The sequence below is a fragment of the Oncorhynchus mykiss genome, chromosome 16, assembly GCF_057628025.1.
Source record: "Oncorhynchus mykiss isolate SJ-2025 chromosome 16, ASM5762802v1, whole genome shotgun sequence".
NCBI classification, from domain to species: domain Eukaryota; kingdom Metazoa; phylum Chordata; class Actinopteri; order Salmoniformes; family Salmonidae; genus Oncorhynchus; species Oncorhynchus mykiss.
The window spans coordinates 69825913-69852500 of record NC_143037.1 but is presented as its reverse complement, the minus strand read 5'-3'; the positions used below and the strand labels follow the sequence as shown (position 1 = coordinate 69852500).

At 42.3% G+C, this 26588-nt stretch overlaps 1 protein-coding gene across 22 annotated transcripts in view; it reads right to left on the bottom strand.

Annotated features, from left to right (window-relative positions):
• The window catches only part of LOC110492587 (GRIP1-associated protein 1), a 92197-nt gene that overhangs the window by 22570 nt on the left and 43039 nt on the right, over positions 1-26588 (bottom strand). For all 22 annotated transcript variants that reach the window (XM_090203798.1, XM_090203799.1, XM_036947595.2 and 19 more), the window contains 3 exons: positions 20215-20348; positions 18890-19006; positions 17555-17648 (listed from right to left, as the gene is read on the bottom strand). In XM_090203798.1, coding sequence (XP_090059924.1) covers positions 17555-17648; positions 18890-19006; positions 20215-20348 — 345 coding nt within the window. The remainder of the gene's footprint in view (positions 1-17554; positions 17649-18889; positions 19007-20214; positions 20349-26588) is intronic.

Genomic DNA, 26588 nt, shown 5'->3' with positions numbered 1-26588 from the left:
CTCTACCCAAAATCTCACACATACTCCACTGACACTCCAACACACACACACACTCTGTCTATCCTGATTGCCTAGTCACTTTTACCCCTACCTACATGTACATATTACCTACATTTCTCCAACTGCCTTGTACCCCTGCACATTGACTCGGTACCGGTACTCCTTGTAAATAGCCTGGTTGGGAGAGTAAGCATTTCACATTGAAGTCTACACCCGTTGTATTCTACGCATGTGACAAATATGACTCTTCATCGCTCTCTAACAATCACAATTCAATTTATTGTCATGGGAAACATATGCCAAAGCAAGTGAAATATACAAAAAAACTAAATGGAAATGAGTAGAAATTAACAGTAAACATTGAAAAGTAAAAATAATAATAATAATAATAATAATAATAATAATAATAGGCATTTCAAATGTCATATTATTGATGATCTCTATTTGTCTCTCGCCCTCTGCCTCCATCGCTAGACCGCTGTCTAACACATCAAGACATCTCTATTACACCAACTGATCACTCCTCAAAACTCTATTAAATACAATGCCTTCAGAAAGTATTCATACCACTTCACTTATTCCACATTTTGATGTTACAGCATGAATTCAAAATGTATTAAATAGTTTTTTTCTCACGCATCTACACACAATACCCCATAATAAACATGCCATTAGAAATGTTTGCAAATGTATTAACTTCTTATGGCTGCAGGGGCAGTATTGAGTAGCTTGGATAAAAGGAGCCCAGAGGTGCCCAGAGTAAACTGCCTGCTCCTCAGTCCCAGATGCTAATATATTATTATTAGTATTGGATAGAAAACACTCGAAAGTTTCTAAAACTGTTTGAATGATGTCTGTGAGTATAACAGAACTCATATGGCAGGCAAAAACCTGAGAAGAAATCCTAACAGGAAGTGGGAAATGTGAGGTTGGTCGATTTTCAACCCAGCCCCTATTGAATACACAGTGGGATATTGGTTATGTTGCACTTCCTAAGGCTTCCACTATATGTCAACCGTCTTTAGAAACTTGTTTGAGGATTCTACTGTGAAGTGGGACCGAATGAGAGAGGAATGAGTCAGAGGTCTGCCAGCAGTCATGCACTGGTCACGTGCATTTCACATGAGGTAGCTGCGTTCCTTTGCTTTTCTGAAGTTTTATGTTAAAAACATCCTAAAGATTGATTCCATACATCGTTTGACATGTTTCTACGGACAGTAACGGAACTTTTTGACATTTTGTCTGCAACTAGGGAACGCGCTTCATGACTTTGGATTTGTTTACCAAACGTGCTAACAAAAGTAGCTCTTTGGACAAAAATGATGGACATTATTGAACAAAACAAACATTTAATGTGGAACTAGGATTCCTGGGAGTGCATTCTGATGAAGATCATCAACGGTAAGTGAATATTTATAATGCTATTTATTACTAATGTTGACTGCACAATATGGCAGATATCTTTTTGGCTGCCTTGTCTGTCTGAAAGCTGTAATCAGATTATTGCATGGTTTGCTTTTTCCGTAAAGCTTTTTTTAAATCTGACACAGCGGTTGCATTAAGGAGAAGTGCATCTATATTTCCATGTCTAATAATTGTATTTTCATCGACATTTATAATGAGTATTTCTGTAAAATGATGTGGCTCTCTGCAATATCACCGTTTTTGGAACTAGTGAACATAACGCGCCAATGTATACTGAGATTTTTTATATAAATATTAACTTTATCGAACAAAACGTACATGTATTGTGTAACATGAAGTCCTATGAGTGTCATCTGATGAAGATCATCAAAGGTTAGTGATTAATTCTATCTCTTTCGGATTTTTGTGACTCCTCTCTTTGGCTGGAAAAATGGCTGTGTTTTTCTGTGGCTTGGCTCTGACCTAACAATTGTTTGTGGTGCTGTCGCTGTAAAGCCTATTTGAAATCGGACACCTTGGTGGGATTAACAATAAAATACATGTATGTTTGAGGAATTTTTATTATGAGATTTCTGTTGTTTGAATTTGGCGCTCTGCACTTTCACTGGTTGTTGTCATATCAATCCCGCAGCCCTAAGAAGTCAATAATCAAATACAGAAGTCTTCACACCCCTGAGTATATACTTTGTAGAATTACAGCTGTGAGTCTTTCTGGGTAAGTCCCTAAGAGCTTTCCACACCTGGATTGTGCAACATTTGCCCATTATTCTGTTCAAAATACTCAAATTGATTGTTGATCATTGCTAGACAACCATTTGCAGGTCTTGCCATAGATTTCCAAGTAGATTTAAGTCAAAACTAGCTCGGCCACTCAGTAACATTCAGTCTTCTTTGGTCTTGTGTTTTAGGTTATTGTCCTGTTGAAAGATGAACTCATCTCCCAGTGTCTGATGGAAAGCAGACTGAACCAGGTTCTCCCATAGCTCCAATCAGTCTCCTTTTTATCCTGAAAAACTCCCTAGTCCTTAACGATTACCAGCATACCCATAACATGATGCAGTCACCACTACACTTGAAAATATGGAGAGTGGTACTCAGTAATGTGTTGTATTGAATTTGCCCCAAACACAATGCTTTGTATTCAGGACAAAAAGTGAATTGCTTTGCCTAATTTCTTGCAGTATTACTTTAGTGCCTTGTCGCAAACAGGATGTACAGGCTTCTTTCTTTTCACTCTGTCAATTAGGTTAGTATTGAGGAGTAACTACAATGTTGTTGATCCATCCTCAGTTTTCTTCCATCACAGTCATTAAACTCTGTTTAAAAGTCCCCGTTGGACTCATGGTGAATTCCCTGAGCGCTTTCATTCCTCTCCGGCAACTGAGTTAGGAAGGACGCCTGTATCTTTGTAGTGACTGAGTATATTGATTCACCATCCAAAGTGTAATTAATAACTTCACCATGCTCAAAGGGATATTCAATGTCTGTTGTTTTTTTACCCAACTATCAACAGATGTCTGTTGTTTTTTTACCCATCTATCAACAGGTGCCATTCTCTGCCAGGCATTGGAAAACCTCCCTGGTCTGTGTCGTTGAATCTGTGTTTGAAAATCACTGCTCGACTGAGGGACCTTACAGATAATTGTATGTGTGGGTTACAGAGATGAGGCAAATCATGTTAAACAATATTATTGCACACAGAGCGAGTCCATGCAACTTATTAGGGCTTGTTAAGTAAATGTTTTCTCCTGAACTTATTTAGGCTCGCCATAACAAAGGGGTTTATTACTGGAGGTATTTCAGCTTTTCATTTCTGGCCGGGGGGGGGGGGGCGTTCTAGCGACTCCTTGTGGCGAGCCGGGCGCCTGCAGGATGACCTCGGTTGTCAGCTGAACAGTGTTTCCTACGACACATTGGTGCAGCTGGCTTCCGGGTTAAGAGGGTGGGAGTGAATACTTTACTGTAGAATCATTCACACACTGTTAATGTGTGGAGAGTTTGGGGCTCATTACCCAGCAACCACTTCCACAAGCTGTGTAAGATTCCTCAGACAAGTGAATAAAATCACTAAGGAAAGTAGGTTGGAAAATTGATTAATTAAATAACTGTCAACATGTACATTACCATTAGCTACAAGAACATGACGTTATGCCACTTAGTTGCTGAAAGGACTACAGTGCCTTGCGAAAGTATTCGGCCCCCTTGAACTTTGCGACCTATTGCCACATTTCAGGCTTCAAACATAAAGATATAAAACTGTATTTTTTTGTGAAGAATCAACAACAAGTGGGACACAATCATGAAGTGGAACGACATTTATTGGATATTTCAAACTTTTTTAACAAATCAAAAACTGAAAAATTGGGCGTGCAAAAAAATTATTCAGCCCCTTTACTTTCAGTGCAGCAAACTCTCTCCAGAAGTTCAGTGAGGATCTCTGAATGATCCCATGTTGACCTAAATGACTAATGATGATAAATACAATCCACCTGTGTGTAATCAAGTCTCCGTATAAATGCACCTGCACTGTGATAGTCTCAGAGGTCCGTCAAAAGCGCAGAGAGCATCATGAAGAACAAGGAACACACCAGACAGGTCCGAGATACTGTTGTGAAGAAGTTTAAAGCCGGATTTGGATACAAAAAGATTTCCCAAGCTTTAAACATCCCAAGGAGCAGTGTGCAAGCGATAATATTGAAATGGAAGGAGTATCAGACCACTGCAAATCTACCAAGACCTGGCCGTCCCTCTAAACTTTCAACTCATACAAGGAGAAGACTGATCAGAGATGCAGCCAAGAGGCCCATGATCACTCTGGATGAACTGCAGAGATCTACAGCTGAGGTGGGAGACTCTGTCCATAGGACAACAATCAGTCGTATATTGCACAAATCTGGCCTTTATGGAAGAGTGGCAAGAAGAAAGCCATTTCTTAAAGATATCCATAAAAAGTGTTGTTTAAAGTTTGCCACAAGCCACCTGGGAGACACACCAAACATGTGGAAGAAGGTGCTCTGGTCAGATGAAACCAAAATTGAACTTTTTGGCAACAATGCAAAACGTTATGTTTGGCGTAAAAGCAACACAGCTCATCACCCTGAACACACCATCCCCACTGTCAAACATGGTGGTGGCAGCATCATGGTTTGGGCCTGCTTTTCTTCAGCAGGGACAGGGAAGATGGTTAAAATTGATGGGAAGATGGATGGAGCCAAATACAGGACTATTCTGGAAGAAAACCTGATGGAGTCTGCAAAAGACCTGAGACTGGGACGGAGATTTGTCTTCCAACAAGACAATGATCCAAAACATAAAGCAAAATCTACAATGGAATGGTTCAAAAATAAACATATCCAGGTGTTAGAATGGCCAAGTCAAAGTCCAGACCTGAATCCAATCGAGAATCTGTGGAAAGAACTGAAAACTGCTGTTCACAAATGCTCTCCATCCAACCTCACTGAGCTCGAGCTGTTTTGCAAGGAGGAATGGGAAACAATTTCAGTCTCTCGATGTGCAAAACTGATAGAGACATACCCCAAGCGACTTACAGCTGTAATCGCAGCAAAAGGTGGCGCTACAAAGTATTAACTTAAGGGGGCTGAATAATTTTGCACGCCCAATTTTTCCGTTTTTGATTTGTTAAAAAAGTTTGAAATATCCAATAAATGTCGTTCCACTTCATGATTGTGTCCCACTTGTTGTTGATTCTTCACAAAAAAATACAGTTTTATATCTTTATGTTTGAAGCCTGAAATGTGGCAAAAGGTCGCAAAGTTCAAGGGGGCTGAATACTTTCGCAAGGCACTGTATGTTACGATGCATGGTGCAGCAGAGCAGACAGGCAGTGTGTGTGTGCAGGTGTTGACCAGGTAGGCAGCCAGGCACTAACATTACTGGGTGCTCCTCCCATCCCATTGCTGCATGGCAGGCACTAACATTACTGGGTGCTCCTCCTGTCCCGTTGCTGCCTGCGTCTCACCAGCAGGGCTGAGCAGAGGGCTGAGCAGAGGGCTGAGCAGAGGGCTGAGCAGAGGGCTGAGCAGAGGGCTGAGCAGAGGGCTGAGCAGAGGGCTGAGCAGAGGGCTGAGCAGAGGGCTGAGCAGAGGGCTGAGCAGAGGGCTGAGCAGAGGGCTGAGCCTGCTGTTGCATTATTGAAGATGAGTGTTGGGTTCACTGAGGCATGTCTGCATCCTGAATCATTTACATCCTGCTAATGTCAGCTCTCATCTACCACCAACGCCTTACTGCCTGCCTTCTACAGGTCAGGCCCCCATTCCTTAACCATGGCCTCTACAGCCTTCTCTGCTCTGTGGATCTGGCTGATGTTATGGGAAGGGCAGGGTTTTTTACAAAATATATGTTTGTCCTGAATATAACATGCTATGCCCCACCCTCATGCCTGTTGTAACAAAAAACATCTGCACTAACATTACAGCACAGCTGGCTGTATATATGACCATTGTAAGATACGGTAGATCATTATAGGATCCAACTAATATCCGGTTTTGAGTGTCAGCTTTTATGGGCTTTCCTTTGCCAGATGTGTACATTTTCATATCTAGCAATGATACAAAGTGCATTGTTTGAATACTCTGTAGTGTCACTGCTCTAGCTACCTTAAACAACATGCGAATAAGCCAAATCTCAAGTGAAAACCAAAATTCTCTCTTCAAAGACATCGGCTAAGAATGTATTTTTTTCCTCCCCCACCTCACCCCGTTGTTTACGCAGTCTGACAAGTCCAGGGAACAGGAGACCTTCAACCTTCAATCACATAGCACCACAATATTGGAAGATGACGACCTTAACAGAATCTAGCCTGGCATTCCAATGTTAAATCATTCAGTCGTGAAAGGAAAAACAGGAGGAGAGCACACACAGAGGAGAAAAGGAAGCCACATCATCTCTTATATGCGGGGGATGGAAAGTCCAACCCACTTCCTCTAAATGAGGATGACTATGTTAAATAATGACATCTTATTGTTAAAACCAAGGTTGTTACGGGGCACAAGAGGTACTAAGGATCCGACCTCCACCACTCTTCAAACTGGAGTCAGCGTGTGCCCGCGCGCGCATGCCAAGCACTGTCCCTTGAGAGATGAGCACAGACTTCTTTATTAGGTCATATCAACCTCCACTCATCTCTGAGCTAGAAAAACAGCACTACTGACCATTGGACTTCTAGGCTCAATCCCGATAACCTCCTTTAGCCCTTCCCCTCCACTCTGCGTGATCCAGCATCAAGTCGGAGTGGTGTTGAAAATTCAACATTGAATGAGAGGTCGTGCCTTTTCAGGCCTCTAGTTGACCCTCCAAAACGATGCGAATCGCCAGACTTCCTGTCAAGTGGTTATCAAACTCCCATAAAGCTCTATGAACCAAGGATCTAATGTTGCTTCAGGAAGATGGCTGACAAAAATACGAATGAAAGCAAATAAGTAATTATAACTTAAAAACAAATTGAAGATGGCGCTGTACTAGACGACCGCTAGCTCCGACTAAACTTTTGTTTATTTTTACTTAATTTTTTTTTTTTATGTATCCGCTGTCATTTCTTACAACCGAGAATAACTTTGAACATCAGATTGGCAGTTACCTCAATTCTGGTTTTAACTTCAACTCATCTGTCCTGGGCTCTGTCTGTAATTCCAACTTTTCGGGCTACCCAAGAGGAAATACCGACGTCACAGAGGCAAGAGAGGGGGGATCCTGGTGAGATATAGGCAAAGGAAGAACCGGAAACCTCTTCCCTCCATTCTATTGGCCAATGTACAGTCAGTTGATAATAAGATGGATGACCTCAGATCGCAGATACCAACATGACTCTCGAAACAGAAATATTATCAGCTTTTCTCAAACAAGCCTCTCAGACAATATATGGGACTTATTTGACTTGTTCCTGTCCTCTGCCGTAGCCTCAGGGTTGTCTGCAGTACCCTTGTTCTTTAGCTATCCAACTCTATGGATTCTTCATTCACCGTCCCGACAGGACAGTGGAGTTGGGGAAATTGATGGGGGAGGGGTTTGCCTCTTCATCAACAACTGGTGTGCTGACTCGAGCAACGTTGAAGTGTTGACTAACTGTTCAAAGTCTTGGAAAACCTTATGGTCAAATGCCAACCCTTTTACCTCCCGAGGGAGTTTTCAGCTGTTATTGTGACTGTTGTATACATTCCACCTCAAAACAAGAAACATAACAGGCTGACATTAAAAGGAACTGTATGAGGCTATAACCAAGCAGAAAAACGTACATCCAGTGGCTGCTTTACTGGTTGCCGGCGATTTTAATTCTGCTTCATTGAAAGGCGTGATGCCCAACTTCAACCAACACGCCTCCCTCGCCACTAGGGGAGATAAAGTCCTAGACTACCGTTAATCTACCCTCAAGCAAGCATACAAGGCTCTCCCTGGTCCGCCATTCGGCAAATCAGATCCATTACTCCTGCTTCCTGTTTACAAGCACACGCTCAAACAGGAATTACCCCTGACTCGCTCCATCGAGAAATGGTCTCCAGAATCAGAGATTATCCTACAGGGCTGCTTTGCTAGCGCTAATTGGAATGTTTCGGGACTCCACCAATAACATTGACAAGCTAACCACCTCCATCACCGGCTTCATTAGGAAATGCATCAGTGTTGTTGTCCCCACAGTTAAGGTTCGCTAAACTAAAGGATAGGGGCACCGCAGACAACCCTGAGGCAACGGCAGAGGACAGGAACAAGAAGTTCCGCTACGACCTCCACAGAGTCATCAAACGACAAAAGGACAATATAGAAGTAAGGTGGAATCATATTACACAGGCTCCGACGTCCACAGCAGGGGCTACAGCCCATTTCGAATTAGAAAGGAAGAGCCAGCCATGAACTGCGCAACAATGCCTCTACTAGACAAACTCAATGCAATTTATGCTAGCTTTGACATTAACATAGTGCAGAGTGTGAGGGCTGCCACCAACCCAGAAGATTTGGGTCCAAGCGAGATCAACCATTGGTTATGGCACACAACGCCATCATCCCAGACCCACTCCAATTTGCATACCAACAGATCCATAGACGACGCAATCTCAATTGCACTCCACACTGCCCTCACCCACCTAGATAAGAGGGTGTGTGCTTAGTCGCTTCTTGTACTCCCTGTTCACCCTTGACTGCATGGCAACGCACGACTCCAACACCACCATCAAGTTTGCTGACGACAAGACAGTGGTAGGCCTGATCACCAGCGACAATGACACAGCCTACAGGGAGGTCGTCAGAGACCTGGCAGTGTGAGGCTGGATCAATCTCTCCCTCAACGTTAGTAAGTCCGAGGATCGTGAACTACAGGAAACTGAGGGGCGAGCACACCCCCATCCACATTGACAGGGTGGCAGTGGAGCGGGTCGAGATCTTCAAGTTCCTCGGTGTCCAAATCACTAAGAACTTAAAATGGTCCACATGCACAATCAAAAAGAAGGCACGACAGCACCTCTTCCCACTCAAGAGGTTGAGAACATTTGGCAGGGGCCTATCATTCCAAATAGTGTCCCCCTCTACGTCACAATGGGATTCGATGAGTTCTAGCTTCTGTTGCTAGGACTGTTGCTAGAACTTGCAACATTCTGACTGGATTACGTAATGAACCAAAGCGTCAGTTGCAATGCTGGTTGCTTGGCTCTATTTTACCTCATAGCAGTCACAAAGGAAGGAGGATGCGGGCAGTTTTAGTTATATTTCACCGCAATTACGCTCACTCAGTCCGCGCAAATAAATGACCTCTGAATGTCTCTCCAAGAACGGTGTTTTGGATGGTACACATTGTTAAATAGGAATAAATCATGTAAGCTGTTTTTAGATTGCCGTTGCTAGCTACTGTACTTTCATAGACAGAGCCTGGACTCCAACCAGGATCTCTAGTGCCTCAGACCACTGCGTCACTTGGGAGTACTATGAAGACACCACTGATCTCGACAAGAGGAGCAATATTCAAAGAAATTCACAATTCAGGGTAACGTTAAGCAATTAGATAACTGGACGGATTTAGCTATGTACAACCATTTTTCACAACCATTTCCCGTCTAAGGTTAGCTAGTTGCTAGCTATACATATAGTTCAGTGGAGGCTGCTGATAATGTCTGGAATGGAGTAAATGGAATGCTATCAAACATGTGGTTTCCATGTGGTTGATACCATTCAATTGACTCCATTCCAGCCATCATTAAGAGCCGTCCTCCCATCAGCAGCCTCCAACGATATAGTTATTTGTCTGTCATATTGAGGTGTCTAGCTAGAAGTTAAACCTGATCAGGGCAGCAGGTAGCCTAGTGGTTAGAGCATTGGACTAATAACCGAAAGGTTGCAAGATTGAATCCCGAGCTGACAAGGCAAAAATATTGTTCTGCCCCTGAACAAGGCAGTTAACCCACTGTTCTTTGTCCGTCATTGAAAATAAGTATTTGTTCTTAACTGACTTAACTAGTTAAATAAAAAAAATGGATAGGTGTAAACAATTATGGTAATTTCAAATGCCCTTAACTAGGTGATGTGGACTTGAGTATTTCAACAATTCTTCTCTTGAACTTGTTAGGCAATCATATCTACATACGTGAAAAGGATGGCCAGCCACACAGGAGGGTGCTTTTTACTACGGAGGTCATCTTGAGTGACCAAAGTCATGAACGCTGGAACATTCTTTGAGATCACTGAAACCCCACCTGATCTGGTGGAAGTTGTCGAACCAGATCAGAACACCTTCGAGTACCACCTTCAGGCAAGGTTATTGACCAGGTAAAAATGATTATCCGCTGATCATTTATTAAATTAAGAAATGTATTTGTAATATGAACCATAATTGCATGTATTCCTGTCATCAATCAAGGTGAGACTGAGCATGGACAAGGTGCAGGAGAAACAGCTACCGGAGCAGAATCAAGAAGGGGACGAAGTGCTACGACAACGAGGCAAATTACTTGGTTTGGAAGAAGGACGAAAGGAAGGTGAGACCTGGGAATCCTCACTGCTCTTTCACTCCTTGCTGGGGTCACCATCTGTTAAAGTGAATATAAAAAACCTCTGATAATAACTATTTGCATTTGCACACAAAATAACCTGAAGCTAGTTTTAGTTTCCCTAACATGGATATTTTTCTCTGTCTACCTAGGGTTACCTCTGCGGAAGCAGCTGGACGGTCGACCACTGGAAGCACTGGCGCCCTACACTTCAGTGAAGCCCAATATACAAAGTATGTTCAGCTTTGAATGACATTTGAGAAAGCAGGAAAAATGGTAGTTATGCTAAGCTTATAAAAATGTACCTCTCAATTTCGCTCTCCAAATGACTATAGGACCATCGAAAGTCCGAGCCCCCCTGGAGGTATACCGTCCACCAGAACCAGTGAGTTCGGATCAGTCTGATTCTCTGTGCTCTGAGTCGGAGGGGGACCAGCTTGAGGTAGACTATATCTTCCAAAAGTGTTGAAAAGTACATATCTCCCATTTATAACACTGCACTAATCCATCACATTTTCTCCCAGTAAAGTGTAACTTGTGTGTTTGCTTGTTTACGTCTCTGTCCGCTACCCTGTTCCCGTTGGGTTCTGCCCAACACTCAGACGTGGATCCACCTAAGGTCCTCCATTACAAACCACCCTCCAACTTTTCATTACATCATTTACAACTACTGTTGTTGTCATTATCTGCTAAGAAAGTGTTCTTGCTCTATCATACTGGGCACATAATATGTAAGATACACAGATGAACTAAAAACACTAGCACTGCAAACACCCATTTTCCCTCTTCGTCCCCCTTCTGAGACTGGCTGCCTGTTGAGAACAAGTAACAGGCCGAACCTCCCACCCACACAGCAACCACCACCTCTATATATTCCACACACCAGAATTCAGTATCTGATTCTATGATTGCCATCTGAGTGCACAAAAAAAATCTGTGAAAATAAATTAATGACACAATTGTACCAAAAACTATTGAAGTTTATGTATTAAAATCTTAAATATTGGCAGGTTGGTTTTCACAGCTGTTTCACAAGGTGTTCATTATTAATAAGTTGTAAGGTTTCCATTGGTGGTATTTATTTGTTCTACATTATTCATTGTTGTATCCTAGGACCTACAATAGATCCATATATATTCAACTACAACGGTGTACTAATGAGCTATGAGATGTAAAAACAAACCATAGAGGACTAGTGAAATGATATTATTTCAGTGTAGACAAGGGAAGGGCAGCTTAAAATATAAACATGACAGCCAGACAAGCCCGTGTATGAATCAAACGGATTTTATTTATTATGGTTGTCACGTTCTGATGCATAATTTAACAAGTGTGTCAATAACAGGATACCCTCGGATTAAAAATCAACAGGCTTGGCTCTAGATTACACTAATCTATACATACTTTCCATTGTTTGCGAGATCAGACATAATATCACTAAAATCCAAGGGTTAATTTTCGGGAAGTTGTATTCATTTCAGCGCATCTCATTTGTAAACAACTGTATTAAATAGTGATGTACCGATATCACATTTTTGGGCCGATACCGATGTATACCGATATTTTAAGATAATATCGGCCGATTCCGATATGTTCACCGATATATCGTGCATGCCTAGCATTAAATTGTAACTTTTTTCAGTTCCACATCAAATTAACAACCATGAAAATAAAGTTTTTTCTTCTCTTTCTTGTGAGTCTCGAGACAATGCATTAAATCCCAGACAAAGCTTTAGCTACTACAGCGACTGAAATGACTGCAACACTTAAAGAGCTGCAGTTAGTTTCAGAATGGCTGGCAAGGAATAAGTTAGTCCTAAATGTTTCAAAAACAAAAAGCATTGTATTTGGGACAAATTATTCACTAAACCTGAACTAAATCTTGTAATGAAAAATGTGGAAATTTAGCAAGTTGAGGTGACTAAACTGCTTGGAATAACCCTAGATTGTAAACGGTCATGGTCAAAACATACTGTCACGGCTCCTCTTCTGCAGTGCAGGGGCGGTTCCTCCTGCAGGCAGAGGGTCGTTAGTGACTTGAGTCACCTGGGCTCAGGGTATTTAAACTGCTGCTTCACTAATCTCTGTCTCTCTGCTCCTCCAGGTATGATCCTGTTTTGTTTGTTCCTTTGTAGTTTTGCGTAGTTTTCACTCAGTCATTCACACACACAGATTCACGCATCCCTGCACTTTACATACACCTTACATTATGATACTTTCACACCTCATTCCTTTTTCTTTGTTTAAAGTTAATAGTTTTGGTTTACAATAAAGAACCTTTTTGATTGGCCTGTACCTGTTGTTCGCGTGCCCTCATTTTTGCCACAGGCTATGAGCCGGCCTGTAACAATACTGATACAACAGTAGCTAAGATGGGGAGAAGTCCATGATAAAGCGCTGCTCTGCTTTAACAGCACTATCAACAAAGCAGGTCTCAACAAGGCCGGTTCTACAGGCCCTGGTTCTGTCCCACCTGGACTACTGTTCAGTCGTGTGGTTAAGTGCCACAAAGAGGGACTTAGGAAAATTGCAATTGGCTCATAACAGGGCAGCACGGCTGGCCTGTTAATGTACACAGAAAACTAACATTAATAATATGCATGTCAATCTCTCCTGGCTCAAAGTGGAGGAGAGATTGACTTCATCACTACTTATATTTATGAGATGTATTGACATGTTGAATGCACCAAGCTGTCTGCTTGTACTACTGGCGCACAGCTCGGACACCCATGCATACCCCACAAGACATGCCACCAGAGGTCTCTTCACAATCCCCAAGTCCAGAACAGACTACGGGAGGCGCACAGTACTACATGGAACTCTATTCCACATTAAGTAACTCATGCAAGCAGTCAAAAAACAGATACAAATATACCTTATGAAACAGCGGTGACTGTGAAGAGACACAAACACAGGCGTAGACACAAACACAGGCATAGACACAAACACAGGCGTAGACACAAACACAGGCGTAGACACAAACACAGGCATAGACACAAACACAGGCATAGACACAAACACAGGCATAGACACAAACACAGGCATAGACACAAACACAGGCATAGACACAAACACAGGCATAGACACAAACACAGGCATAGACACAAACACAGGCATAGACACAAACACAGGCATAGACACAAACACAGGCGTAGACACAAACACAGGCATAGACACAAACACAGGCGTAGACACAAACACAGGCGTAGACACAAACACAGGCATAGACACAAACACAGGCATAGACACAAACACAGGCATAGACACAAACACAGGCATAGACACAAACACAGGCATAGACACAAACACAGGCATAGACACAAACACAGGCATAGACACAAACACAGGCATAGACACAAACACAGGCATAGACACAAACACAGGCATAGACACAAACACAGGCATAGACACAAACACAGGCATAGACACAAACACAGGCATAGACACAAACACAGGCATAGACACAAACACAGGCGTACACATGAAGACATGGATTTTGTGTTGTAGATATGTGGTAGTAGAGTAGTGTGCTGAGGGAACACAATGTGTTGTAGATATGTGGTAGTAGAGTAGTGTCCTGAGGGAACACAATGTGTTGTAGATATGTGGTAGTAGAGTAGTGTCCTGAGGGAACACAATGTGTTGTAGATATGTGGTAGTAGAGTAGTGGCCTGAGGGAACACAATGTGTTGTAGATATGTGGTAGTAGAGTAGTGGCCTGAGGGAACACAATGTGTTGTGATATGTTGTAACTGTATTGTAACGTTTTTAAAACTGCCTTCATTTTGTTGGACACCAGGAAGAGACTGCCTTGGCAGCAGCTAATGGGGATCCATAATAAATACAAAGAGACGCAACGGAAAGACAATGTATTCCATTGAGCCCATTTCAGCCATTACCGGGGTGTGTTTGCCAGGTCATTATAATCATTTCCACGGTCGTAGATTTAACGGGGGAAAACAGCAGGCGCGAGCAAGAAGAGTATGAAAGAGTCGCAGGAACTAAAATGAAAGCAATCAATCCCGCAAGATTTAAATGACAAGAGGATTCTGCACCCCGAGATTTAAATGACAAGAGGATTCTGCACCCCTCCGTCAAAGGAAATAGACAGATCTTCAGGTGGGTGGGTCATGCGCGTTGCTAGCAGTACAACTCAATCTCCTTTTCTCTCTCCCTCTCTCTGAGATTCATTGAGCTGGGTTATAGAAGAGGAGCACAGAAAGGATGCATCAGTCAAAGTTAAAAGTGAATTTGAATACTTCCAAGATTTAAGCTAAATATTCAAAGTCTAAGCATAAATGTCAATGTGAAATGAGCTTTATAAACACTGTAGCATTTTAGAACACATTGCTTGGTACAGAAATCTTGCCATTGTCCTTGCATCTTTCACCTCATATCTGTACTCTCTATGCCATGATTAACTTATGACACATTTCAACAAACATGCTCTCTTTTCAGTATCATGTAACTAAGACTTGGCCTATATAAAAAAAAGTCTTAATAATTAAATCAATCATTGCAGTAGTTACGGTTAAGTGGCACAGCATCTACAAAGAAAACGGTAATGACGAAAATATCCTCTCTAGCATCGCCAACAGGAGGACCATTATGAAGATCAAGAGAAAACATCCAAGGGTGAACGAGAGTTTTATTTGAGAGTGAACTACTTCAAATGTTTTTTAGCTAATGCTTTCCTAAACGCATGCCCTGGAGTGTGCCCTCTGAGTGCAGTGCAGCACAGCCCTATCACGATGTTACAGGCCTTCGTGAAACTAAAGCCTGATGATATCATTGAGCTTGAGTGCCTGCAGAGCTCACAATAAGGACGGCATTCCGACAGAGACCCAAGTCACTGATGACAAGTCCAGGTGGTGAAACTGGGTCAGTCTCTATTGAGCTTATGGTGCGTTTTAAAGCCCATCTACATCAGTTTAACGTGAAATGTTGCTATGGTTGACGTTTCGGATCTGCAAAATATGCCATTTCGATTTGAATTTCTGAAACTGTCTTTACTTCCTAGCCAGTAACACCACAGCTAGCATACTTAGCATAACTTTATTATGTTTCACTGTGCTAATCATTCTATAAAAAAAAGTGCTTGAATTTCATTCTGAATAGATTTTCTTATAAACTCTGCCAGTTTTATATGGTAATGGAGCTCCATTTACCTCTCCACTCTACATAATGCCTCACGGACGTTAAATTAGCACGGATAATACTTAGAACGGAACTTGTGCTAATCTGGTCGAGGACAACAGCAGACCAGGGTGCAGAGGAATCTCAAATACACAGCCAGCCGAACCACCCTGACATTTTTAAAAAGAAAAAAAACAAAATGTTAAGCATAGCCCACAGCTTATCATGGAGTTATTAGTTTGAACAAAGAGCGGTTTCAAGTGTATCTGAGCGCTCCAATAGTGGCAAATTTAAAATCGAATTACCGTAAAATGTTAAACGGCAAATCTCAAAATAGCCACCTGTACCTTTTAATAGCCAAGCAATGGCAAACATTTCACCAAATAAACGCGCTGTTTCAAATAAATGCCCTGTCTAAATTAATTATTTACATGAATTACCATTAATTGTTTGTTACACTAAATAATTCAGTAATGACAAAAAAATTATGACATTTTAAATCCCCAGTAAGAAACTGCTAGCCATTGGCTACTAACAGCTGAGCACTGCTAGCTAACTGGCAACCATAACAATCAACTTCGGGAGTACAGACCCCTAGAAATCGGCCGATCAACGTCTAAGAACTGCTGAAAAAGCACAGTCAAGGAAAATAATTATTCTGTCAAGGACATTGAGTCTATTTAGAAAAAATTAAATATACTAAGACATGATAACCGTGACAGTGTGTCAATGATAACACATAAGTGTTGAAGAAATTGCTGAAAGGGAATGCTGGAATTAAACAATTAACTATGCAAATGAGCAAAAGCTGTGTGCATCAAGGAAATAGAAGCCTGGCTGAAATAGAAGCCTGTCTCTAAAAAGTATCTGTTGTGTTCAGTGATTTAAGGACATAAACTTCAGAGATATTAATTTAAGTTTTACGGAATTATGAATAGGAACAGAAAATCATTTAAGAGTGGATTATAAAAGCAATACAGTGAGTCAGGTTCAAATGTAATAATATAATTGAATAAATCGCCGACTGTGAAGGAGCAGGATAGTGTCTATTTATGCAAGTAGTTAGAGAATAGGTTATTTACGGTGAAATACAATTTCTACTTTTGCCCTCGAGACATGAAACAAGATGTACTGGAATAGTCAACAGTCAAGTCTAATCTTCAACTGCCCTTAGTTTGTTGGTTCTACAGTCATAACCATAAACTCACAACTCGAAAAATAAATTGCACGAACAGCGAAAATACACCGTTACTTCCTAGTTGGGCTACATTTCAGCAGACAAAATGAAAGTAAATCTTAACTGGCTTTAAAACTTACATTGCCATTCAACAGACAAAATACTAAGCAAAATATGTAGGCATACAGTAAATTCGGAAAGTATTAAGACCCCTCGAGTTAGTCGCATTTTAAAATAGATTGGGGCGAAGGTTCACCTTCCAACAAGACAACGACCCTTAGCGCACGCCAAGACAATGCAGGAGTGGCTTCGGGAGAAGTCTCAATGTCCTTGAGTGGCCCAGCCAGAGCCCGGACTTGAACCCGATCGATCAAACATCTCTGGAGAGACCTGAAAATAGCTGTGCAGCGACACTCCTCATCAAACCTGACAGAACTTGAGAAGATCTGCAGAGAAGAATTGGAGAAACTCCCCAATTACAGGTGTGCCAAGCTTGTAGCATCATACCCAAGAACCCTTAGGCTGTAATCACTGCCAAAAGGTGTTTTTATAAATGTGAAAACATTTCTAAAAACCTGTTTTTGCTTTGTCATTATGGGGTAGTGTATAGATTGATGAGGGGAAAAAAACACATTTTAATCCATTTTAGAATAAGACTGTAATAAAATGTGGAAAAAGTCAAGGGGTCTGAAAACTTTCCGAATGCACTGTACTTAAAGTAGCTACAAATATTTACATTTCTTGAAAAAGAATGGTATTGAAAAACCATCCTGTGGCTATTTCCAATTCCCCCTGGTATACAGTATATCGCCCAAGCTCAGAACGTTACCTATCCTGCTGTCCATGACATAGGTCTCGATGATAGAACTTTTCTTACAGATGTCATCAGCCATGGAGGAGCAGCTGACCTCTAGGTGTTTCACCTGCAAGCACAGTAGAGACATATTAGATGCACCAGAACCACAAGAATACATACATACATACATACTGTATACAAAGCACCAGTCAACAGCTACCAGCATGTACCAAGTCCATCAATCATCTCTCACACAGAGCGAGCGAGCGGGCAGGCAGGCAGTGTAAGAATATAACATGATCTCGGCAAAAAATGTCCTAGGCTGCAAAACAGCCAGGCCAAGGCACAGAAACAGCAAAGCATGAAAACAAGCAAAAGGTTCCCGTTCAGTGCAGGTACAGACATATTCTGGTGCATTTCAAAGTGATTTAAAATCACCAGTAAAAGATGGCATCACAATTTCATTGGGAAATAAATCAATTCTAGTGGCCCAAAAATAAGGATTCATCACTGCCGCAGACTCATAAATTGCAGAGAGGAACATTAACCTTATTCCACAACTTTCTTTCATGTCATCTCATTCTAAAATCATGGCCATTAATATGGAGTTGGTCCTCCCTTCGCTGCTTTAACAGCCTCCACTCTTCTGGGAAGACTTTCCACTAGATGTAAGAACATTGCTGCGGGGACTTTTAGCATTTAGCCACAAGAGCGTTAGTGAGGTCGGGCACTGATGTAGCGCAATTAGGCCTGGCTCGCAGTTGGCGCTCCAATTCATCCCAAAGATGTTGGATGGGGTTGAGGTCAGGGCTTAGTGCAGGCCAGTCAAATTCTTACACACCAATCTCGACAAACCATCGCTTTGTGCACGGGGGCTTTTTAAAGCTGAAACAGGAAAGAGCCTTCCCCAAACTGTTGCCAAAAAGTTGGAAGCACAGAATCGTCTAGAATGTCATTGTATGATGTAGCATTAAGATTCTATACCCGTCGCGTGTCGCTGAATTAGCCAAAAAAGGGGTGTCCACATCATTTTGGCCATGTAGTGAGTATATATAGTATGGTATCTTATACGGTTTATAGTAGAGTAGTATATTGTAACCTGGGTGGATCGAGCCCTGAATGCAGAATGGCTGACAGCCATGTTATATCAGACCGTATACAATGGGTATGATAAAACATGTATTTTTACTGCTCCAACTACATTAGTAACCATTTTATAATAGCAATAAAGCACTTTGTGATATATATTGTGATATTTGGCCAATATACCACAGCTAAGTGCTGTGTCCACACCTCCTCGAGCCCTTGCTGCTTATGTATACACTAGTATTATATTATAACTAAGTATGAATAGCATAGAGATTATACCTTCTCCTCCAACATCCACTTCTCCTGCTGCACCCCAGCCAGCCTCTGGAACAGCTCCCCAACCTCATCATCAGACAGGTCAGCAGGCCGCTGGGACTGGGGGCTGCCACTGGCGGACTGCGGACACACAGGACCAGACAGCACTGTTACACCTTCCCTACATGAACTTAGAGACAGAGTCAGACGGAGCGAGAACCTATTTTGTGCAATCCGTTTATTATACTTCTCTCTTTATCAGTGACAGGGAGCTTGACAAGTCTAATGGAACAAGCTTATCTCTGTATTATACACACAGAACTGGAATACCTATTTGATCTGTTCAGTGGAAACAATTGGAGGATTCTAAATTGTATGGTTTAGAGATTTTTTTCTCTGTCTTTCCCTTTCCTTAACAATCCACATCCCTGGCAGAGAAACATTACAGAACATGTATTTATTCAAAGGATTCTAATTATAGTATCCACATTTTTTATAAAGCTATTCATAGCAGAGGAGCACATAAACATGAAATGCATGTGAGCTCCCTGTTGAGCTGCCTGTCATGACTGTGGTTGCTGAAAGTTCAGCCTCTCATCTCTGCCTCAGTGTGTACTGTTTGTACTCTTTGCAGTTACCAACGCAATGTAAGAGGTACTGTGTTGCTGCCAGACAACATCATTGGTTCTCTTTGTGGTTCCATACATCAAAACATTTCTCATTATTCAATGGGTGGATTATGCAGTTTCATAACTCATTCCCACCTCATTTGTACTCTTTACTGTCAAACATCGATCTCGTCAATACTCTGCGTACCATTGCTTTCACAAACTACATTGTATGTGCCTTGGCCAGTTCTGTGGACTCGTGTGCAGACTTGGTTTCCTGTCTCTAGCTGACTAGTGTAGTGTACTTTGTTGGTGCTTTGATGACTGATGTAGTGTACAGTGCCTTGTTGATGCTCTGTGCTGACTGATGTAGTGTACAGTGCCTTGTTCATGCTCTGTGCTGACTGATGTAGTCTACAGTACCTTGTTGATGCTCTGTGCTGACTGGTGTAGTGTACAGTACCTTGTTCATGCTCTGTGCTGACTGATGTAGTCTACAGTACCTTGTTGATGCTCTGTGCTGACTGACGTAGTCTACAGTACCTTGTTGATGCTCTGTGCTGACTGGTGTAGTCTACAGTACCTTGTTGGTGCTCTGTGCTGACTGATGTAGTGTACAGTACCTTGTTGGTGCTCTGATAAATGATGTAGTCTACAGTACCTTGTTGATGCTCTGTGCTGACTGGTGTAGTCTACAGTACCTTGTTGGTGCTCTGTGCTGACTGATGTAGTCTACAGTACCTTGTTGATGTTCTGTGATGTGGCTCCCTCCTTCATGATCTCCCCGTAGCTGAAGGACGAGACACTGCTGCTATCTCCCCTCTGCTGCTTAGGACTAGGAGAGCTGATCTCTGACAACACCAGCTCTTCCAGGCCTGGAAACACACACAAACACTCTCTCGATGGGGGAGTCTTACTGAGGAATTACAGCTGAAGTAATTATTTCTAAGTGGTGAAAAAAGTAGTCACCAAACACCTTTTCACGTGGTTAATATTCCCTTTCAGGACAAAGCAAGGGCACCCTGCCAACCATTTCAACCCGCTTACGTATGGCTGGTTTTCATAAGCTGCATTACTGTAATCCCAACTGTAACTACAGAACATTGTCTACCAACATCCATTATGTGGCTTGGATAAGGAAACAAACACAGTAATTAAGTTAGGACCCAGGACATTGTGCATAGAGGGAAGCCTCAGTCCGTAGGCACTTATGGATTTCCCATAGAAAACTAATGGCTGCTGTGGGAAGAACTTCTTGGCAGGCGTATATACAGTTGAAGTGGGAAGTTTACATACACTTAGGCTGGAGTCATTAAAACTCGTTTTTCAACCACTCCACACATTTCTTGTTAATAAACTATAGTTTTGGAAAGTTGATTAGGACATGACTTTGTGCATGACAAGTAATTTTTCCAACAATTGTTTACAGACAGATTATTTAACTTATTATTCACTGTATCACAATTCCAGTGGGTCAGAAGTTGACATAGACTAAGTTGACTGTGCCTTTAAACAGCTTGGAAAATTCCAGAAAATTATGTCATGGCTTTAGAAGCTTCTGATAGGCTAACTGACATAATTTGAGTCAATTGGAGGCATACCTGTGGATGTATTTCAAGGCCTACCTTCAAACTTTGCTTGACATCATGGGAAAAATCTAAAGAAATCAGCCAAGACCTCAAAAATAATTGTAGACCTCCACAAGTCTGGTTCATACTTGGGAGCAATTTCCAAACGCCTGAAGGTGCCACGTTCATATGAACAAACAATAGTACACAAGTATAAACACCATGGGACCACGCAGCCGTCATACCGCTCAGGAAGGAGACATGTTCTGTGTCCTGGAGATGAACGTACTTTGGTGCGAGAAGTGCAAATCAATCCCAGAACAACACCAAAGGACCTTGTGAAGATGCTGGAAGAAACAGGTGCAAAAGTATCTATATCCACAGTAAAACAAGTTCTCTATCGACATAACCTGAAAGGCTGCTCAGCAAGGAAGAAGCCACTGCTCCAAAACCGCCATAAAAAGCCAGACTATGGTTTGCAACTGCACATTGGGACAAAGATAGTACTTTTTGGAGAAATGTCCTCTGGTCTGATGAAACAAAAATATAACTGTTTGGCCATAATGACCATCGTTATGTTTGGAGGAAAAAGGGGGAGGCTTGCAAGCCGAAGAACACCATCCCAACCAATGAAGCACGGGGGTGGCATCATCATGTTGTGGGGGTGCTTTACTGAAGGAGGGACTGGTGCACTTCACAAAATATATGGCGGAGGAAGAAAAATTATGTGGATATAATGAAGCAACATCTCATGACGTCAGTTAGGAAGGTAAAGCTTGGTCGCAAAGGGGTCTTCCAAATAGACAATGACCCCAAGCAGACTTCCAAAGTTGTGGCAAAATGGCTTAAGGACAACAAAGTCAAGGTATTGAAGTGGCCATCACAACGCCCTGACCTCAATCCTATAGAACATTTGTGGGTAGAACTGAAAAGGGTGTGTGAGCAAGGAGGCCTACAAACCTGACTCAGTTACACCAGCTTTCAGGAGGAATGGGCCAAAATTCACCCAATTTATTGTGGGAAGCTTGTGGAAGGCTATGTGAAAAGTTTGACCCAAGATAAACAATTTAAAGGCAATGCTACCAAATACTAATTGAATGTATGTAAACTTCTGACCCAGTGGGAATGTGATGAAAGAAATAAAAGCTTAAATAAATCTCTACTACTATTCTGACATTTCACATTCTTAAAATAAAGTGGTGATCCTAAGACCTAAGACAATGAATCTTTAATAGGATTAAATGTCAGGAATTGTGAAAAACTGAGTTTAAATATATTTGTCTAAGGTAGATGTAAACTTCGGACTTCAACTGTATGTAGGTATCTACTAACTTAGGACCCTTCTGGACTGGTGTTGGGTACAGTACCCTTCTGGACAGAGATAACTCCCGCTACTTTAAAATGTCTGATTCTCAACATTCTGTAGAGAAACCATTAAACATTTAAGACCAGCTGGTAAATTATACATGGCCCAAAAGAGGCCCTGGCATCACCAACAACCTACGGAGAGGAAGTAAGAGTACGCATTGCTCTGTGGCACATTTTAAGAGGGGGCGCAACATAAAATATTACGATATCTTAATCTCATTAACCGTGTGTTTGGGGTGAGGTGGGGGGTGAAGGGGCTGTCCCCCACAGGAGTAAATGTTTTTAATATACCACACTTTACTGAGAAAAACACAGGTACTGCAGTGGTTGTTTTTCTGTTTCTTATCTTTGGGTGCCACGTGTTCACTTTCTTTGTAAAAACAACAGGAACGTTCAGACGGTGACATCATGTTAATGGAGAGGTGTGGCATAAACCACTTGCCAGTTGGCAAGTAAATATTTAATCCTCACTAGCTCTACATATCAATATCACGTTCAGCAATCAGCTGCTCACCCACATATTTAGAAACACAAGTGTCTCTAGAAGCTAAGGGACAATAACACCGTTGGTTCCAAGCAATTACCATTTCTAAACATATTTTACTTCTTCAATGTCTCGAACAATTCACACTCTCAGTTATAGATGCTGTATGATATTGGTGAACAATGCACCTCTTCGCCTCATTTTTCCCTGCCTGTAGCAAACCATACTGCGGACATCGAGGTTGTCATCTCTGCAGACTCACTTCCCGGCGCTAAATGTTTCATGTCTGTGATGATGTAACATACGCTGCATCATAGTTCAGGGCATGAAAGGATGTCCTTCAAACCCAGTCAACCCCCCCCCAACACCAACGCATATTTCACATAGAACATGTAGCTGAAGAGCCTTCAGAAACTATTCCCACCCCTTGACTTAATATACATTCTTGTGTTACAGCCAGAATTCAAAATGGATTAGCTGTATATTTTATGTAATCCATTTACGCACAACATCCCATAATGACAACGTGAAAATGTGTTTTTAGAAATGTTTCAAATTTCACATTTATTGAAAACAGAAATTGTATTTACATAACTATTCACAAGCCTGAGTCAGTACATTGTAGCAGCAACATTTCTGGGAAACTCTATAACCAATAAGACTCTAAAGCCCATCTAAGCCAGGGGCACTGAATAACAGATTCACTATATAAAACCAGAAGTTTATTCTGAAGTGTCTGTCCTAAATCTGAGAGATAAATATATGTAAACATTTGTTATATACAGTACCAGTCAAAAGTTTGGTCACACCTACTCATCACAGGTTTTTATTTGTACTATTTTCAACATTGTAGAATAATAGCGAAGACATAACTATGAAATAACAGATATGGAATCATGTAGTAACCAAAAAAGTGTTAAAATATTAAATGTATTTTAATTTGTTAGATTCTTCAAAGTAGCCACCCTTTGCCTTGATGACAGCTTTGCACACTCTTGGCACTCTCTCAACCAGCTTCATGAGGTAGTCACCTGGAATGCATTTCAATTAACAGGCCTGCCTTTTCTTTCCTTCTTAATGCATTTGAGCCAATCAGTTGTGTTGTGACAAGGTAGGGTTGGGTATACAGAAAATAGCCTTATTTGGTAAAATACCAAGTCCATATTATGGCAAGGACAGCTCAAATAAGCAAAGAGAAATTACAGTCCATCATTACTTTAAGACGTGAAGGTCAGTCAATTCGGAAAATGTCAAGAAATGTTCCAGTTTCTTCAAGTGAAGTTGCAAAAACCATCAAGCGCTATGATGAAACTGGCTCTCATGAGGACCGCCACAGGAAAGGAAGACCCAGAGTTACCTCTGCTGCAGAGGATAGGTTCATTAGAGTTACCAGCCTCAGAAATGCTTCACAGAGTTCAAGTAACAGACACCTCAACATCAACTGTTCAGAAGACACAGTGTGAATCAGTGGAAATCTGTTCTTTGGTCTGAAGAGTCCAAGTTTGAGATTTTTGGTTCCAACCGTTGTGTCTTTGTGAGACGCAGAGTAGGTGAACGGATGATCTCCGCATGTGTGGTTCCCACCGTGAAGCATGGAGGAGGAGGTGTGATGGTGCTTTGCTGGTGACACTGTAATTTATTTAGAATTCAAGGCAGACTTAACCAGCATGGCTACCACAGCATTCTGCATTGACACGCCATCCCATCTCGTTATCGCTTAGTGGGACTATCATATGTTTTTCAACAGGACAATGACCCAACACACCTCCAGGCTGCGTAAGTGCTATTTGACCAAGAAGGAGAGTGATGGAGTGCTGCATCAGATGACCTGTCCTCCACAATCACCAGACTTCAACACAATTGAGATGATTTGGGATGAGTTGGACCGCAGCCAACAAGTGCTCAGCATATGTGGAAACTCCTTCAAAGCTGTTGGAAAAGTATTTCAGGTGAAGCTGGTTGAGAGAATGCGAAGAGAGTGCAGTCCTCAAGGCAAAGGGTGGCTACTTTGAAGAACCTCAAATATAAAATATATTTCGATTTTGTTTTGATGTCTTCACTATTATTCTACAATGTAGAACATAGTACAAATAAAGGAAAACCCTTGAATGAGTAGGTGTGTCCAAAGTTGACTGGTAGTGTGTGTGTGTGTGTGTGTGTGTGTGTGTGTGTGTGTGTGTGTGTGTGTTATACATACATACATACATACTAATCAAAAAAATAAAGGGAACACTTAAACAACACAATGTAACTCCAAGTCAATCACACTTCTGTGAAATCAAACTGTCCACTTAGGAAGCAACACTGATTGACAATACATTTCACATGCTCTTGTGCAAATGGAATAGACAACAGGTGGAAATTATAGGCAATTAGCAAGATACCCCCAATAAAGGAGTGGTTCTGCAGGTGGTGACCACAGACCACTTCTCAGTTCCTATGCTTCCTGGCTGATGTTTTGGTCACTTTTGAATGCTGGCGGTGCTTTCACTCTAGTGGTAGCATGAGACGGAGTCTACAAACTACACAAGTGGCTCAGGTAGTGCAGCTCATCCAGGATGGCACATCAATACGAGCTGTGGCAAGAAGGTTTGCTGTGTCTGTCAGCGTAGTGTCCAGAGCATGGAGGCGCTACAAGGAGACAGGCCAGTACATCAGGAGACCTGGAGGAGACCGTAGGAGGGCAACAACCCAGCAGCAGGACCGCTACCTCCGCCTTTGTGCAAGGGGGAGCAGGAGGAGCACTGCCAGAGCCCTGCAAAATGACCTCCAGCAGGCCACAAATGTGCATGTGTCTGCTCAAATGGTCAGAAACAGACTCCATGAGGGTGGTATGAGGGCCCGACGTCCACAGGTGGGGGTTGTGCTTACAGCCCAACACCGTGCAGGACGTTTGGCATTTGCCAGAGAACACCAAGATTGGCAAATTCGCCACTGGCGCCCTGTGCTCTTCACAGGTGAAAGCAGGTTCACACTGAGCACATGTGACAGACGTGACAGAGTCTGGAGACGCCGTGGAGAACGTTCTGCTGCCTGCAACATTCTTCAGCATGACCGGTTTGGCGGTGGGTCAGTCATGGTGCGGGGTGGCATTACTTTGGGGGGCCGCACGGCCCTCCATGTGCTCGCCAGAGGTAACCTGACTGCCATTAGGTACCGAGATGAGATCCTCAGACCCCTTGTGAGACCATATGCTGGTGCGGTTGGCCCAGGGTTCCTCCTAATGCAAGACAATGCTAGACCTCATGTGGCTGGAGTGTGTCAGCAGTTCCTGCAAGAGGAAGGCATTGATGCTATGGACTGGCCCGCCCGTTCCCCAGACCTGAATCCAATTGAGCACATCTGGGACATCATGTCTCGCTCCATCCAGCAACGCCACGTTGCACCACAGACTGTCCAGGAGTTGGCGGATGCTTTAGTCCAGGTCTGGGAGGAGATCCCTCAGGAGACCATCCGCCACCTCATCAGGAGCATGCCCAGGCGTTGTAGGGAGGTCATACAGGCACGTGGAGGCCACACACACTACTGAGCCTCATTTTGACTTGTTTTAAGGACATTACATCAAAGTTGGATCAGCCTGTAGTGTGGTTTTCCACTTTAATTTTGAGTGTGACTCCAAATCCAGACCTCCATGGGTTGATACATTTGATTTCCATTGATAATATGTGTGATTTTGTTGTCAGCACATTCAACTA